Source organism: Babylonia areolata, chromosome 9 (assembly GCF_041734735.1).
Source record: "Babylonia areolata isolate BAREFJ2019XMU chromosome 9, ASM4173473v1, whole genome shotgun sequence".
In the NCBI taxonomy this organism is placed as follows: domain Eukaryota; kingdom Metazoa; phylum Mollusca; class Gastropoda; order Neogastropoda; family Buccinidae; genus Babylonia; species Babylonia areolata.
In genome coordinates this window covers 38507329-38522878 of record NC_134884.1, presented here as the reverse complement: position 1 = coordinate 38522878, position 15550 = coordinate 38507329, and the positions used below count along the sequence as shown (strand labels likewise).

The following is a 15550-nucleotide window of genomic DNA, read 5'->3' as shown; positions in this document are numbered from 1 at the left end:
GATCCGGTTAACAGCTTTGAGTATGAGCGGGGGTTGTAAAAAGGTGTTCTCAAGCTTGCGCCCTTTTTCATGATGGCGGCATTTGACCTAAATGTGTCTGAAGTGAGACATTGAAGAGGATACTCTCCAGACAGACGACATGGTGTCATTGTCTGGGTGTTTGGGATCTTTGTAAGTGGGGCACACACAGCTTCTGGTTTTTTATTATTTGTTGGGGGAGGGGGTGTCTTTTTTTTATTATTATTATTATTTTACTGCTGCTTTTTTTTTTTTGCTTTTTTTTTTTTTTTTGCTGTGTTTGTGTGATTCCTATTGTTGCTACTAGTGCTAGCTTCTTGTCTTGATCATCGACACCACCCCTCTCTTGTGTCAGATCTGGCACCCCCACCCCTCTTCCCCTCACCACGCTCTCATTGATTGAAGTAAGCAAAGTGAGTTGTATGTTTCATCATAGAATCTGGGTTCTGTGAGAGAGATGGAGAGTTCAAGAATAGACCAGCAGTGCCCCTCATGAAAGGGTGTGAACACATGGCAATGATCATTTAGCAAAAACAAGAATATGCAGTCACATCATCAAGTTTTTTTCATTCTCAGAAGCCATGAGTAATACCAGTCTAAGTTGAATGAAGAATTTACATTTATAATTCAAACAATATATATATATGTGTGTGTGTGTGTGTGTGTACTCAACTCTTACATCATGCAATGCAGGAACAAATTAGGATGAAAATTAATGTTCTTCATTTTCATTTTCCTTATTGTGGAGTTTACAAATCAGAGCAGCTGCATTAAGCATTCTGTAACAGTAATGGTATTTTGCAATTTCAGTGCATCTTGATGTTGATGCATGTGTAACATTTTGACACAAGGTACCGTGCAGAAAGTTCTGTAAACATTAAATCTCTGGCGATTCTTAAAGTGAAAATCCAGTTCTCGCCATCCGCAGACAATTGAGTAAATCTTTCTTTAACTCACTCAGTACGGCCAGTCCTCTCTTCTCCTCTACACAGACCCCTCGGATGTCCAGTGGGTGTCTGAATGACCCAACCTTTAGCTTCCGTCGTCAGAACTGTGGTATTCTTTGTCAACATTCACCTCTTCAGTATAAGAGCGTTCCGCTTGCAATATTTTGATAATGCTAATTGGGATGAAACGCTGTTAACGTCGTCTCTTTCGCCGTTCATATGGAGAGAGATAAACGCTCAAAAGAAAGAAATCTTCTATGGCAGTGATAGTCCCCAGTCTCTTTGAAACCTTTCCCTCCGCTCAGTGCCTGACAGATCAGGGTTTGGGGGAGTGGAAGTTGGTCCAGCTAAGGAGCCACACAGTGTTACGTGTTTGCAGTCAGTGCCTGTATCTGTCTGATTGTATACCAGGAAGAGAGAGGGAGAGGAGGGAAGATGGGGGACAAGAGAGAGAGAAAGCGGGGCTGGGGGTGGGGAGAGTAGAGAGAGGGGAGGGAGAAGATAGCAGAGCTTACAGAGCCACACTGCTTTACCTCCCTTCCCCCTGATGCAGCTACTGGGGGAGCAATCTAGCTTAGTAGAGAGCTGGGCAAGCTACTTATATGACTGGTATACAGCCCACATGTCTAGACATGGGCTGATTGTCTGGGTTATTAATTGATCAGACTGAGTGATGTCTGGTCTGCTTTGCTCTCTCTCTCTCTCTCTCTCTCTCTCTCTCTCTCTCTCTCTGTGTGTGTGTGTGTGTGTGTGTCCATCCGCCCATCCCATCTCATCCCCGTCTCTCTCTCTCTCTCTCTCTCTGTGTGTGTGTGTGTGTGTGTGTGTCCATCCGCCCATCCCATCTCATCCCCGTCTGGCGTGATGCCCAAGAATGACCTCAACCCCCCCAAGTTCCAGTTTCATTTTCAAGGTTTCACAGCGTGCAGACATATCTATAAACGCTACTCTGCATCTGCCATAAAAAAGGAATAAATAAAAAACTAAAATAAAGGAGCATATGCCTGACCCACACTCAAACCCAATGCACTGATCAGGCCTTAATAAGAGCCTATCCTGGGAAAGATGACTGAAATGACTTTCATCTCTTTTTTTTAATGAAAATTTTAGAGCAGTTGATTTAGAATGCATAGATGGGTGTGTGATACTGGTGAAAAGACATGAAGCAAGAGTCAATGCAAGGGCAGCCCCCACCACACTCCAGCCTTGGCTGGACCTAAAAAGCACTCCATGATGAGTCAGTGTGAGCTGGTATGGATATCTTTCAACTCTCGACTCCAACAGTCAGGGCGAATACCAAGTTAGCTTCACTCGAGGGGAGTGTATTTTGGGCCAGCTAAAAAAAAACAAAAAAAAACCACGGGAAGTAATGTTAGGGCAGTTATTACTGCCTCACCCCCCCACCCCACCCCACCCAAAAAAAAAAAAATCCCATGGAGTATTTTTGGGGGAAAGCGGGATGAAGTCTGCCAGAAAATGACCCCCCTTTGAGATTTGTTTCGATTTTTCACATGAAAATGTGTTATACATAAAATACATTTGTTGTTGTTTTTTAATAAAGTTGTTCCTGTGTGAAAATTGGTTGGGATCAGTACAGGGCTTGGGGGAATGGGGTGGGGTGGGGCTTGCCCTGAAGTAACTCCAAGGGGAGTGTTTCCAAGCTAACTGCAGTGGAGTCAAAACGGTGCTTCCATTGAATAAAGACAAAAAACGTTTTGAGCTCTTTGTTCTCTCTCTCTCTCTCCTACCCTCTCTTTCTCTATGTCTCTGTATCTCTCTTTCTCCCTCTCCCTCACTCTCAAGGACAGCTTGGAAGAATAGGCCATGCCAAAATCCTTGTTCACTGAATAAAGAGAGGGAGAGAAAAATAAGGTTTGAACTCTCCGTTCTCGGTCGGCACCCCCCCCCCCCCATCCCCCCCCCCTCTCTCTCTCTCTGTCATCATCTCTCCCTCTCTCCCACCTCCACCTCCACCCCTATCCCTCTCACTTCCGCACCCTCCACACACACACACACACACACACACACAAACACAGAGAGAGAGAGAGAAGGAGCGCTGCTCAGTCAGAGGCATCATCAGTATTCATCGTGGCACAACGACGCCGGGACAGAGGCCGTCTGGTGGAGAGGACTTGTAATACTATTAATAGCCTTTGGCCAATCCAGTGCTGTCTAGACCACAGACTTACTCAGTGGTGGAATAATTATAGGGGGGTATTGCGGTCTGGTCTGTTTCCAAGGTTGAGCTTACGGGCCTCTGTCTCTCTCTCTCTCTCTCTCTCTCTCTCTCTGGGTTTTTTTTTTTCAGATGAAGATGGAGCGAGAGAGTGTAGAGCTGGAAGGGGGTTGGGGGAGGGGTGTGGAGGCTTGGGGAGGTAAATTCACCTGGGATATGGTTACGATTGACTCAGAATTATTGAGTCAGGATGGTCGTGTACCCCAGCCTCCACGATAGTGGACAGTGGTTTCATTTTCAGATAGTGGACAGTGGTTTCATTTTCAGATGTCTGTCGTGATTTTGTGTGAGCTTGTGTGTGTGTTTGCTACATGCTGATTATGAAATGACAGTATTATTGCCAAGGATTATCTTATTACAACCCTAGGCACCTCATTTGTGTTTCACACTCTACTTCATCCACATCGTGGACAAGTAGAAATGCATCCAACTCACAAGAAAGCGAGTGTTCAGGGGTTCGTAGACGTATTGTTGGCTTGAGTGCGACTGGCTTTATCATGAAGGAGTTGTTTTTGTAAGGTGGTTTTGTTTTTGTTTGTTTGTTTTAGAGAAATAGGTTTCAAAAGTTTTTAATGAGCCTGAATGCCAGTTTCTGTAAACTTTGTTTCAGACATGAAATTAGTTATCAGATCGTTTGATTCATTGTGCATATAACTACAAGAGATTTATCTGGCTGTTGGTAAACTATGGATTCCACATGGGTTGTGGAGTGACAATTTTTTTCTGTCGTTAAAAAGAAATAGCTGTCGCCTTAATGTGCCAAGGGGGGTGGGAGGGAGGTACTGTTCATTCCATGTGGCGTAGGTCACCAGATAAGATTTAGAAAGGTGGAGGTCTGCATGTTTTGTGCACGTCCTGGAAGCACAAGAGTTCTGATCAGTGTGGCCTCCTCATTCTCCTCCTCCTCCTGCTGCTGCTGCTGACCCTCCTCCCCCTCGGCCGTCTTCGTTCCTCCTCCTCCTCTTTCTTCTCCTCCATCACCTCCTCCTCCTCTTTCTTCTCCTCCATCACCTCCTCCTCCTCTTTCTTCTCCTCCATCACCTCCTCCTCCTCTTTCTTCTCCTCCATCACCTCCTCCTCTTTCTTCTCCTCCATCACCTCCTCCTCTTCTCCTCCATCACCTCCTCCTCCTCTTTCTTCTCCATCACCTCCTCCTCTTTCTTCTCCTCCATCACCTCCTCCTCTTTCTTCTCCTCCATCACCTCCTCCTCCTCTTTCTTCTTCTTACCGTTATAATGACAGCCATCATCATCACCACCCTTATTTCTGCAGTCACAAGAGTGTCGCATAAGATCTGTCATTTGTGTGTTAATCAAAGCCTGGGTCTCTGCAAAATGCCTCCCTCGTTCATTCTGCAAGGTCGTCAGTCTGTCGATTTTTTTTTTCCTTTGGTAATATCACGCCATTAGAAAGACATTGTCAGAAAAAAGGAAAGGCGAGTAAAAAATAAAGCAGGTCACATAATGATTTATATATTGCTTTCAGAAGCAATGCATAATACATTAATAGTGTATTTTCTCATGTACGCTGTTGTTTTACGCTTTTTTTTTTTCTTGTGTGTGTGTAGATAACGCACTGTCTCGGCTGTGTGTGCTTGCTTTGTTCGATTTCTGCTGTCGTCTTATTCTCTCCCCCACTCCCCCACCCCCACCCCACCCCCAACACTTCCCTCTTTTTTCCAAGTTAAAACCGAATCCAGCAGCTGTTTTGTTGATTTTCTGTCACTTGGCTTACATCTCCAGAGAAGTCGGTGGCTGGGTTAAAAAAAAGAAAAAAAAGTCAATGTAGGCCAGTGCAGTTTCTGTATTTTTTTTTGTCTCATCAGCATACGTGTGTGTGTGTGTGTGTGTGTGTGTGTGTGTGTGTGTGTGTCTGCACGCACTGGTGCGTGTTTAAATGAAAAGTGTGCGCTTGCTTGTGTGTGTGTTCATGTAGCAGTTTGTTTATATTAGGGAGAGACGCAGTTTCTCAGGATTTGCGTAAACACAATGCTGTGTACTGTGGGTCCCTCCCATTTTTATTAATTTTATTTATTTATTTATTATATAGAAATGGTCGTAGCATTGCCCCTCCCTTGCACGCTCCTGCCCCACCGCTTCTTTCTCTCTGAAGTTGGCTGGTCGAGTTGTATCAAATGATCTTACTGGCGCGTGTAAAGCATAAATATTGAGTAACCAATACAAGTGTGTGTGCGCGTTTGAGTGTGAACTGAGTGTACTGTATGCGTTATACATACGTATGTGTGCCTTTTAAAAATGCCTCCAAATGTAACATTACAGTGGCATTTGTCAAAAACCAAGCCGCCATTTAGGAATGCATGAATGTGATTGTCGGTGTTGACATTCACAGTTGTGGTTAATGTTTTCTTGTCCATTTACTCTTTGCAGTATGTGTGTTCGTTTCTCTGTACACCGCCGTTATTTCTTTATACATTGACCCCCTTGCCAAAAGTTTTTAGTCTGCACCCCCCCCCCCCTCTCTCTCTCTCTCTCTCTCTCTCTCTCTCTCTCTCTCTCTGTCTTCCCCTTTCCCTTTCCCCCCTGTTTGTACCCATCCATCATTTTGTGTCATGAAATGTAGACCTTAATTCTGGGCAGAGATTTGGTGGAGAGAGAGAGAGAGAGAGTGCACCAGTGTTTATTGTGCTCGGGAATTGAAGTATGTAAAGAATTTTTCATGTTTCTTCCCCGTCCCCTCCCTCTAACTCCCCCACCCCCGCTCTCTCTCTCTCTCTCTCTCTCTCTCTCTCTCTCTCTCTCTCTCTTCATCCACCCCTACCCCCGAATCTTCTTCCTTTCGTCCTCAGTCGTTGTCATAGTATTGTTGTTGTTGAATAGCCCCGCTGCGTTTTTGTATGTCTGTACAAGTATACTGTGTGCCTGCCTGCCTGCCTGCATGTCTTGTCTGTCTGTCTGTCTGACATGCGCTGTTTTCTAACTACAGTGGTGCGCGGCGCCGCTGTGTTTCTTGTTTGGTTTGGCGGGTCAGGTCACTCCGTTCTGCTGGCGTTAGGGTAAAGAACACTGCCTGTCTGTGTATGTCTGCTGTGTCTGGCCTGCGTGCGGGCTTGTGTGTGTGTGTGTATGGGGGTTGTGGTGGTGTCGGTAATGGGTGTGTGGGTGGTGGGGATATGTGTGTGTGTGTGAAAAGCGCGCGCTGAAAGCTCCTCACTGTTGTATGTGTGAGGGAAGGGGGAATGGCTGTGTGTGTGTGTGTGTGTGTGTGTGTGTTAGCTTGCGCGAGCATGCGTACAAAAACCTTTCTGCTTCAGAGGGCGAATAGAAACTGAGGTGGATGTATGGTGTGTACGTCATGTGTATACATCTGTGTGTGTGTGTGTGTGCGCGCGCGCGCGCGAACCTGCCAGTGAGTCATTTGCTGCACGCCTGTCAAGAGCTCTACAGTTGAACCTGCCCCGTAAGTCCTTGTCATCGTCGCAATTATAACCATGAATACAAACCGGAGTTATGGACATTGACGATGTCGTCGTTGTAGTTGCCTGTGTCCAGTCCTCTGTGTGTGTGTGTGTGTGTGTGTGTTTTCAGTTGTTTCTTTCCAGTTTAAATCGCCTCCTTGATTCGTTTCCGTGCACGCATGCTGTGCTGACTTGATCGCTTTGTAGCGCCCATACACCCCGAGCTGCGTGTTATAATGTTGTTATTACCATCAACAACATCACTACGATCGGTGTCTGGAGCATGTGACGTCTGACAAAGTGTCATCCACGCAGTATAAAGCGCCATAGAGTGGAGAGCTTTAACAGCCTGTCGGCAAAACCCCTTAGCTCAAGTTGCTCACGTCTTAGGGCAGTAAACCACCAGTGTGTACATTCAGACGAACAGCCAGCATTTTATCACCGCCTTCTTCACCAGGACTGTGGTGGCTTCCCCTTCCTCTTCCTCCTCATTACTATTTAAAGGAATTCCTTCCGACTTGACGACGGTGGTATTTCTGGAAATAGAGAAACAGAAAGAAAGGAAGGAGGGGGGGGGGGGACCAAAAAACCCCCAGGGCGTTGTTCGGTGTGTGCATGTGACACAAGTGGGTCGTGTACTGTCTTGTGCCGATTGTTTGTCGTGTAAACTAAGTCCTGACCTCTTTGACTGCTGTTCGCGGATATGTTCATCAGTGACGGGGGGCTGTTGCCAGACTGAGGCGAGACAGAGGTTACAGATCAGGGTGACAATCACAATGATAATCTGTATTTGGACTTATTCTTGGGTCTGCATCACTTTTGAACAGCAGAAGCAGTTACATCACTTTAAAAAAAAAAAAAGTGTACTAGTAGTAGGAGAAAGAAAAGAACGGGCTACCGGATGGAAGAAAGGAATTAAATGACCTATTATCTGACTGTCCCTTGATGTGAGGTTGTTGAGCTTGGGTCTTGGTTCGGTGATGATTTCGTTTTCAAGGGGGAGAGTCCTGGACGTCTGTCCGGGTGGGGGGGCGTTTGGTGTTCCAAGGGGTACTCCTGGCTGTCTGAAGGGGGTGAAGTCCTGGCTGTCAGGTGGGGGGAGGGGGGGGGGGCGGGGGGAGAAGGATGACGTCCTGCCTGCTTGAAGGGGATGACGTTCTGGTTGTCTGTGTGGGGGTGGGGTGACGTCCTGGTTGTCTGTGTGAGGGTTGGGTGACGTCCTGGCTGTTTGAAGGGGGTGACGTCCCGGTTGACCTGGCTGTTTGAAGGGGGTGACGTCCCGGTTGACCTGGCTGTTTGAAGGGGGTGACGTTTTGGTTGTCTGTGTGGGGGTGGGGTGACGTCCTGGCTGTTTGAAGGGGGTGACGTCTTGGTTGTCCTGGCTGTTCGAAGGGGGTGACGTTCTGGTTGTCTGTGTGGGGGTGGGGTGACGTCCTGGCTGTTTGAAGGGGGTGACGTCCTGGTTGTCTGTGTGGGGGTGGGGTGACATCTTGGCTGTTCAAAGAGGGTGACGTCCTGCTTGTTTGAAGGGGGTGATGTCCTGGCTGTTCAAAGGGGGTGAAGTCCTGGCTGTTTGAAGGGAGTGAAGTCCTGGCTGTTTGAAGGGAGTGAAGTCCTGGCTGTTTGAAGGGAGTGAAGTCGTGGCTGTTTGAAGGGGGTGACGTCCTGGTTGTCTGTAAGGGGGCGGGGGTGGGGGAGTCCTCGCTGTTTGAAAAGGGTGACGTCCTGGTTGTCGTTGGGGGGGGGACGTCCTGCCTGTCTGAAGGGGGCGTACAGGCTGTCTGAAAGGGTGACGTCCTGGCTGTCTGAAGGGGGGGGGTGTCCTGGCTGTCTGAAGGGGGTGACGTCCAGGCTGTCTGAAGGGGCGACGTCCTGGCTGTTTGAAGGTGGCGTCCAGGCTGTCTGAAAGGGTGATGTCCTGGCTGTCTGAAGGGGGGGGGATGGTGTCCTGGCTGTCTGAAGGGGGGTGACGTCCAGGCTGTCTGAAGGGGCGACGTCCTGGCTGTCTGAAGGTGGCGTCCAGGCTGTCGGAAAGGGTGATGTCCTGGCTGTCTGAAGGGGGGGGGATGGTGTCCTGGCTGTCTGAAGGGGGTGACGTCCAGGCTGTCTGAAGGGGCAACGTCCTGGCTGTCCGTAGTGGGGGGGGGTGATGTCCTGGCTGTCTGAAGGGGAGGACGTCCTGGCTGTTCTGGCGTACCAATGGTGACGTCCTGGCTTCTGTGACGGCGCATAAACATGATTATTTTACGCTGTGTATGCGTGCATGTTACCCCTGTCTATGTGGGTGTACAGTATTATTAATGGTGGGGTTGGGAGGAGATTAGGCGTATTTGGGGAATGGGGGTGGGAGAGAGAGGGTGGGAGGAATGGGGTTGGAGCGGGGTGGGGGTGTACTTAATGTGACTAACCTCGCTGTCGACTGATTATAATTCATCATAAAAAAAAAAAACTTGCCGAGTTGAAGCCTGTTTGAGCTCGCGCGCGTCTTTGCTTGCATGTCTACATATTATGAGGTTGCCTGGTTGTCAGAACTTAATTTCAACAATAACAACAAAACATGCTGTGTTGAGTGTTAAGTTGATGGTTATGTTAATCGAGGCAGTGTATTTGTTCATGTGCACTTTAATTTGTGGAGGGTGGGGGCGAGTGCGTTGATTTGCGGATGCTGCAATGTGCAACTGCACCCGCCCGCCCGCATGCATAACACATTTCGACATGTTCGAGTGGAAAACAATTATTCATATATGCATACGGTTCACTACATCTGCTTGGCGGGTATCTGACAGCAACACAATCCAACGCGCTTGGTCAGGATTTAAATGCATGCACATTGTATGCCTGCCAGAGTGGATTTCTTCGACAGAATTTTGCCTGATGACAACACTTTTGTTGCCATGGGGTTTTTTGTGTTTTTTGTTTTTGTTGTTGTTGTTTTTTGGGGGGGTTGTTGTTTGTTTGTTTCTTCTTCTTCGTCTTCCAGTGCGGCTAGTGCGTGCTGCTCTGTTGATCGTCTCAGCTGAACGGCTGGACGCTCGTTTTATTTTCCAGTCGAAGTTGGGATAGAAAGGGCGAGGGCTGGAATTGAACCCAGACCTTACGGACACTGTATTGACAGATGAGCGTCTTAACATTCTGCCAATTTCCTCCGGCAGTCCAAAAAAAAAGAACAATAATAAGGCAGAAGAGACGGAATCAAAATGAAAATTTGAGAAAAGGGTCACACACACACACACACACACACACACACACACACACACACACACTCTCTCTCTCTCTCTCTCTCTCTCTCTCTCTCTCTCTCTCTCTCTCTCTGTGTGTGTGTGTTGGGGTGGGTGGGAGGGAGGCGACAGAGAGTCTGAACACTTTGTTTCATCCAGTAATCGTACGTCGAGTGCTCCTCTAAACCTTCATGTTAATTCTCCTCCTCGGCTCCTCTGCACTTGAGAACGCCAGCTTTAGTTTTGTTATGAAATACTGGGGAGTGCGAGGTGCAGCATTATTCAAGGTATTCATTTGGACGGAAGGATGGGGAGACAGGTATTTATATACTTTTCTTTCGGGTTTTTTGTTGATGTTGTTTTTTTGCAACGAGCGCACGAATAAGGGCCCGCGTGCATACGCATAGACGCGCGCGAATCTATTTCAGAAAATACGCACACACGCACGCGCGCACACACACACTGTGTGTGTGTGTGTGCGCGCGCGCGCGTCTCACGTACACACGCACATTCTCCCTCTCTCACTCACACACACGCGCGCTTGCGCACGCACACGCGCGCGCGCACACACACACACACTGTATACACACACACACACACACACACACACACACACACACACACACACACACACATCACGCCATGCCACGCAACACTGTTCACACCACTGCCCATCTCTCTCACCCACCCACCTCCCCTTTTCTCCCTCGCTCCCTCGTTGGCTGTGTCTCTCCCCCAACACACACACACACACACACACACACACACACACACACACACTCCTTTCTCTCCACTTTCTCCAATCCCTCTCTCCCACTCTCTCTTCCCTCCTCCTTCTCTCCCTCCATTCCTCACTCCCCTCCCCCACCCCCTCACCCCACCCCATCGCCCCCACCTCCGCCCTTCCCCCATTTTTCTTGTCTACAGGTCCGATTGTCTGGAGCGGAAAGTGCAAAGACACCACTCCTCAAACTCCGGTCTAAAATTATCTGTATTATTATTATATATCTTAGCAGTACCGTCTGTGTCAAGGTGCCCCCGACTGTGTGACTTGGTGAGAGCTGAAGGAGAAAGAAATATAGAAAAGAAAGAAGAAGAAGAAAAGGGAAAACAAGGAAGAAGAAAATGATTGGACCAACAACGCGTTTTGCTGTGCTGTACTTTCTCTTAATAGGACTGTAGTGTTGTGCGATAGACGATGAAAGATGGTGTTGTGTCTCCGTCTGCTAGTCTGTCTGTCTGTCTCGCTCTCCATCTGTGTCTGTGTTTATCTCTCTCTCTCTCTCTCTGGATCTCTCCCTCCCTCTCCCCATACCCTCCCCCCCCCCCTCTCTCTCTCTCTCTCTTACTGTGTGTATCTGTCGGAATGCTTAATGCATCGTTATTCGTAGAACTCTGTAAGTTGATAATGTACACTATATCCATGTCATACTGTATGTAATTATATATATATGTGTGTGTGTGTGTGTGTCGATACATGTTGAAAGTTTATTTATTCATGTTCCCTTCATCTCTTTCTCTTCTTATCTTTCGACACCAACCCCTCTCACCCCCACATCTTCTCTCGCTTCGTCCCAACCCAGTAGCATTAGTGCATTCTGATGTGTTTGTTACTTCTTTTTTTTTTTTTTTTTGTATGTCATAACCATCATGCTTTTTTTTCAGTTTGTATCCTGTTGTTTAGGCCATGTACTATTTAAGGGTTGGGACTGAAAAACAAAAGCTCACCAGTGTCTTGTCATCCTCGGAAATGATTTGTCTTGACTCCCAACTCTGTTCATACTCCTTCTCCTCTCTACTCTCCTCTCCCTGTCTCCATCCCCCTACCCCCCCTCCCCGTTCCATTTTTTTTTCTTGTCATTTTCCGTCCGCCATTCCTTTCCACACCCAACACCCTCTTTGTCTCTGTCTCTGTCTCTCATCAGTTCTTTCATCGTCCTGCCTGTCTCCCCCCGTCCCCCCACCCCACCAACCCCCAGCCCCTCCACCCCTGAACTCTCCTCGAACCCCCAACACACCCCTGCGCGCGCTACACACACACACACACACACACACACACACACACACACACACACGCACAATGTGCGCGCACGCGCCACCCCCTTTCTTTTGTCGCTGGTTCAGTCCCAGACGTCCAGACAGTGCATGGTAACAAGGGTTTGACCTTCAGTTCAGCAGACACCACAGCCGATCCCACCGTCTGGTCTGGCCGTTGCTGTCTTGTAATGTGGGGGACCGGACACCGTGTCTGTCCTTTGTAAACCGAGAGACGGCTTTTCCTGACAAGATTGTGTGTGTGTGTGTGTGTGTGTGTGAGGGGAGTGTTTGTGTTAAAAGAATATATACTTTTTCTTTTTTCTTCTTCTTCTTGTTTTTTTTTTTAATATATGTATATGTCAGATGTGTGTGTGTTTTTTCAGTAAAGGGAGGGTGTAATTGCAGGGACTGGTGTGGCGGGGAAGAGGGAGGAGAGGGTTGTGTTTGGGTGGGCTGGGTTTTTTTTTAATTTTTTTTTTAATAAGATATTCGTCTTGGTTTAGTTATTCTTTGTGTGTTTCTCTCTCTCTCTCTCTCTCTCTCTCTCTCTCTCTCGCTTTATGTATTCATACGTCATGCGTAAGTGTGTAAATAGAAGACGTATCAATTTGCATTGTGAAAAACCTGTTTTTAAAGATTGAAGTCAAACTTAAAGTCACTGTGTGTGAATGTGTGTGTGTGTGCGTCTTTGTGCGCGTTCTTGATCATTTTCTGCTTCCACTGTATGCAGACACACACACACACACACACATTAACGCGCGCACGCAGTTTGCTATCTTTATGGTGTTGGTTTTGTTTTGTTTTGTTTTGTTTTTTTAATTCTTGCACTAACGAAAACATGCTCTTCGTGTGTGTGTGTGTGCTTGTGGTGTGTGTGTGTTTGTGTGTGTCTGCGTGCGAAGTTTAATTGCTTTTGCATACCGTTATGTGCGTCTCAGCAGAGCGGTGCGTGCACACGTGTGACGGCGCCACGCGGTGTCTGAGCGAGCGGCGCATGCTGTGTGACGGGCGCTACGACTGTCTGGACCGATCTGACGAGGGCACACCTGTGTGTCGTCTGGCCACCTCGCCCTCTGCATCGCGCCCTTTAGGTCAGTCAGTCAGTCAGTGCGTGTGCGTGTGTGTGTGTGTGTGTACTGGGAAGGGGGTGGTGGTAGTGGTGTGTTCGTGAGTGAGTGTGTGTACGTGTTTTTTTTTTTACTTTGGGGGGTGGGGGGGGGGGTTAGAGTGAGTGTTTTGTGAGTGTATAGTGTGTGTGTGTGGGGGGGGGGGGGGGGGGGTAGAGGTGTGTGGGTGCGTGTTTGTGTGTGGGTGTGTGAGCGTGTATGTAAGTTTGTGAAGTGTGCGTGTGTACGTTGTTTTGGATTCCAGTGTTTATAGTTCAGTCACGGAGGAGGGGGGGGGGGATCTTTGGGGAAAACGAGGAAACCGGTTTTGCGTAAGGTTTGCCTTGGTTTGCTTTGTTGGGTTTTTTTTTGGGGTTTTTGTTGTTGTTTTTTAGTGTGTGTAGATGGTTTCATGCAGGTTTGGAAAAGTCTTGGGGCGAAAAATGTTGTTTAGCTCCTCAGGATCTGAAAAAAAAATCTTGGAATTTTTGTTTTAAAATCCTTGACAAACCATCATTCAACAAAAGAGCTTTCTGTTTGATGTTTATTTATTTGTTTTTTTAAAGATGAATGTCATCGATAAGGTGATATCTGCCGATCTCCGTCCATCAGTGGTGAAGATGAAAAATATTTTTTGATTCAGTTGGGCTTTGCCTTGTGTTTGGTATAGAAAATTTCCGGTCTTGTCTGAAAATGTTATGGAAAGAAAGAATGGAAATTTGATCACAGCTGAAGGAACTCTGGTTTATCTGTTTAGACTTTTAAAGCAGTAAATTGATTCTGTGATTTTAAGGAAAATGTGTAAAATTGTAGTACAGCAAAGACATCGATAGACATACATGTGTGTGTATTTTAGATGTCTGTAATTGTAGATCTGTTTTTAAGGTTGAAATTTAATTCAAAACTGTTTTTTCACGCATCTTCCACTTCATGGAAAAGACATCTGGGCATAGATTAAGTAGTAGTTGTAGTATATTTTTTATATACCAGTATACTTATACTAAGTATAGAAACAACACAGAATACGTAATTATCTTCTGTACATACATAGGTACACACATACATACTTATATGGACACCATTATATATATATACAGAGAGAGAGAGATTGATAGATATGAATTGATACAGAATTTGTAATTATCTCAAATAAGAGAAATGTATTAGTGGTGTGTGTAACATGCACAATATACTAGAATCACATTCAGTATGAATACATACAACATTAGGTGACGTGTGGACGTGGACCTCAGACACAATTATCACAATCATACATCATCACAGAGAGAGGACAGGCATAGAATATCATTCTATGTAACACAGACATATATATAAATAACAAGCTGATTGGCAGAATGTGAAATTGATAGTGTAGAACACACACGCACACACACACACACACACACACACACACACACACTGCACATACACGCATGCACACAGAAATGAGGACTGATTAATCATAGATATACATGTATATATGTGTGTGTGTGTGTGTGTGAATGTGTAAATACACCAAAATTATATAGAAAGAGAGAGAGAGAGAGAGCATTATGATAGTGGAGGAAAACAAGTGAGTTATGAATTAACTTTGCAGTTGTTTAACATAAACAAATAGTGTTATTGATTATTAGATTAAATGAAATGGAAAAAAATATTTGTCACTGAGATTGTCCAGTGTCTCCTGTTTGCACTGTAAAGCACTGTTCACACACACACACACACACACACACACACACACATGCATGCACACAGAAATGAGGACTGATTAATCATATGTGTGTAAATAAACCATAATTATATAGAAAGAGAGAGAGCATTATGATAGTGAAAGAAAACAAGTGACTTTTAGGTTAATTAATTTTGCAGTTTAACATAAAGAAATAGTATTTTTGATTATCAGATTAAATGGGGAAAATAATTTGTCACAGAGATTGTCCAGAATGTCCCCTGTTTGCACTGTTAAGCACTGTTGAGTATTAACATAAACAAATAGTATTTTTGATAATTAGATTGAATGAAATTTAAAAAAAATATATATATATATTTGTCACCGAAATTGTGCAGAATGTCTCCTGTTTGAAAACTGTTAACCACTGTTGAGCATTGTTTTTGTTGCTCATACTTTAACTATAATATTAGCGGGGTTTTTTTGTTTGTTGTTTTTTTAATTTTTGTCAAAGACTTACATCATCATTGCTAAAGAACTTTGAATGAGAGATGAATTCGTTCAAATATATATTTTATCTTCAAAACAGGACAAATTTGAAACGTTTCAAATCCTCCAGTTTACTCCACAGCCAAATCCCCTTCTCTACTTGAACACCACCACCACCACCCTTGTACCTTTGCTTTTGCCTCCTTCCCCTTCCCCCACACCCTCGTCCCCCACACCCTCGTCCATTCTACTCCACCATATCTTTCACCTTATCTTTGTTTCTTTCTCCTCTCCTCTTTTTCTTCCGTAACTCGGTCTGTCCCTGTTGTTTTATCCATATAGTTATGATAATGGATTATCCTCGCATAGGGGCAGCGCTGAGCTGAATATCAAACTGCAAAGTACTATGCCGCTT

The 15550-nt window shown here is 45.9% G+C and overlaps 1 protein-coding gene across 2 annotated transcripts in view; it reads left to right on the top strand.

The window, feature by feature from the left end:
- Positions 1–15550, top strand: part of LOC143285433 (uncharacterized) — a 63403-nt gene that overhangs the window by 28787 nt on the left and 19066 nt on the right. Inside the window, exon 4 of one of the 2 annotated variants that reach the window (XM_076592698.1) lies at positions 12813–12962. In XM_076592698.1, the coding sequence (XP_076448813.1) occupies positions 12813–12962 (150 nt within the window). Of the gene's footprint in view, positions 1–12809; positions 12963–15550 lie in introns of both variants that reach the window. The other variant, XM_076592697.1, reaches the window with a different exon arrangement.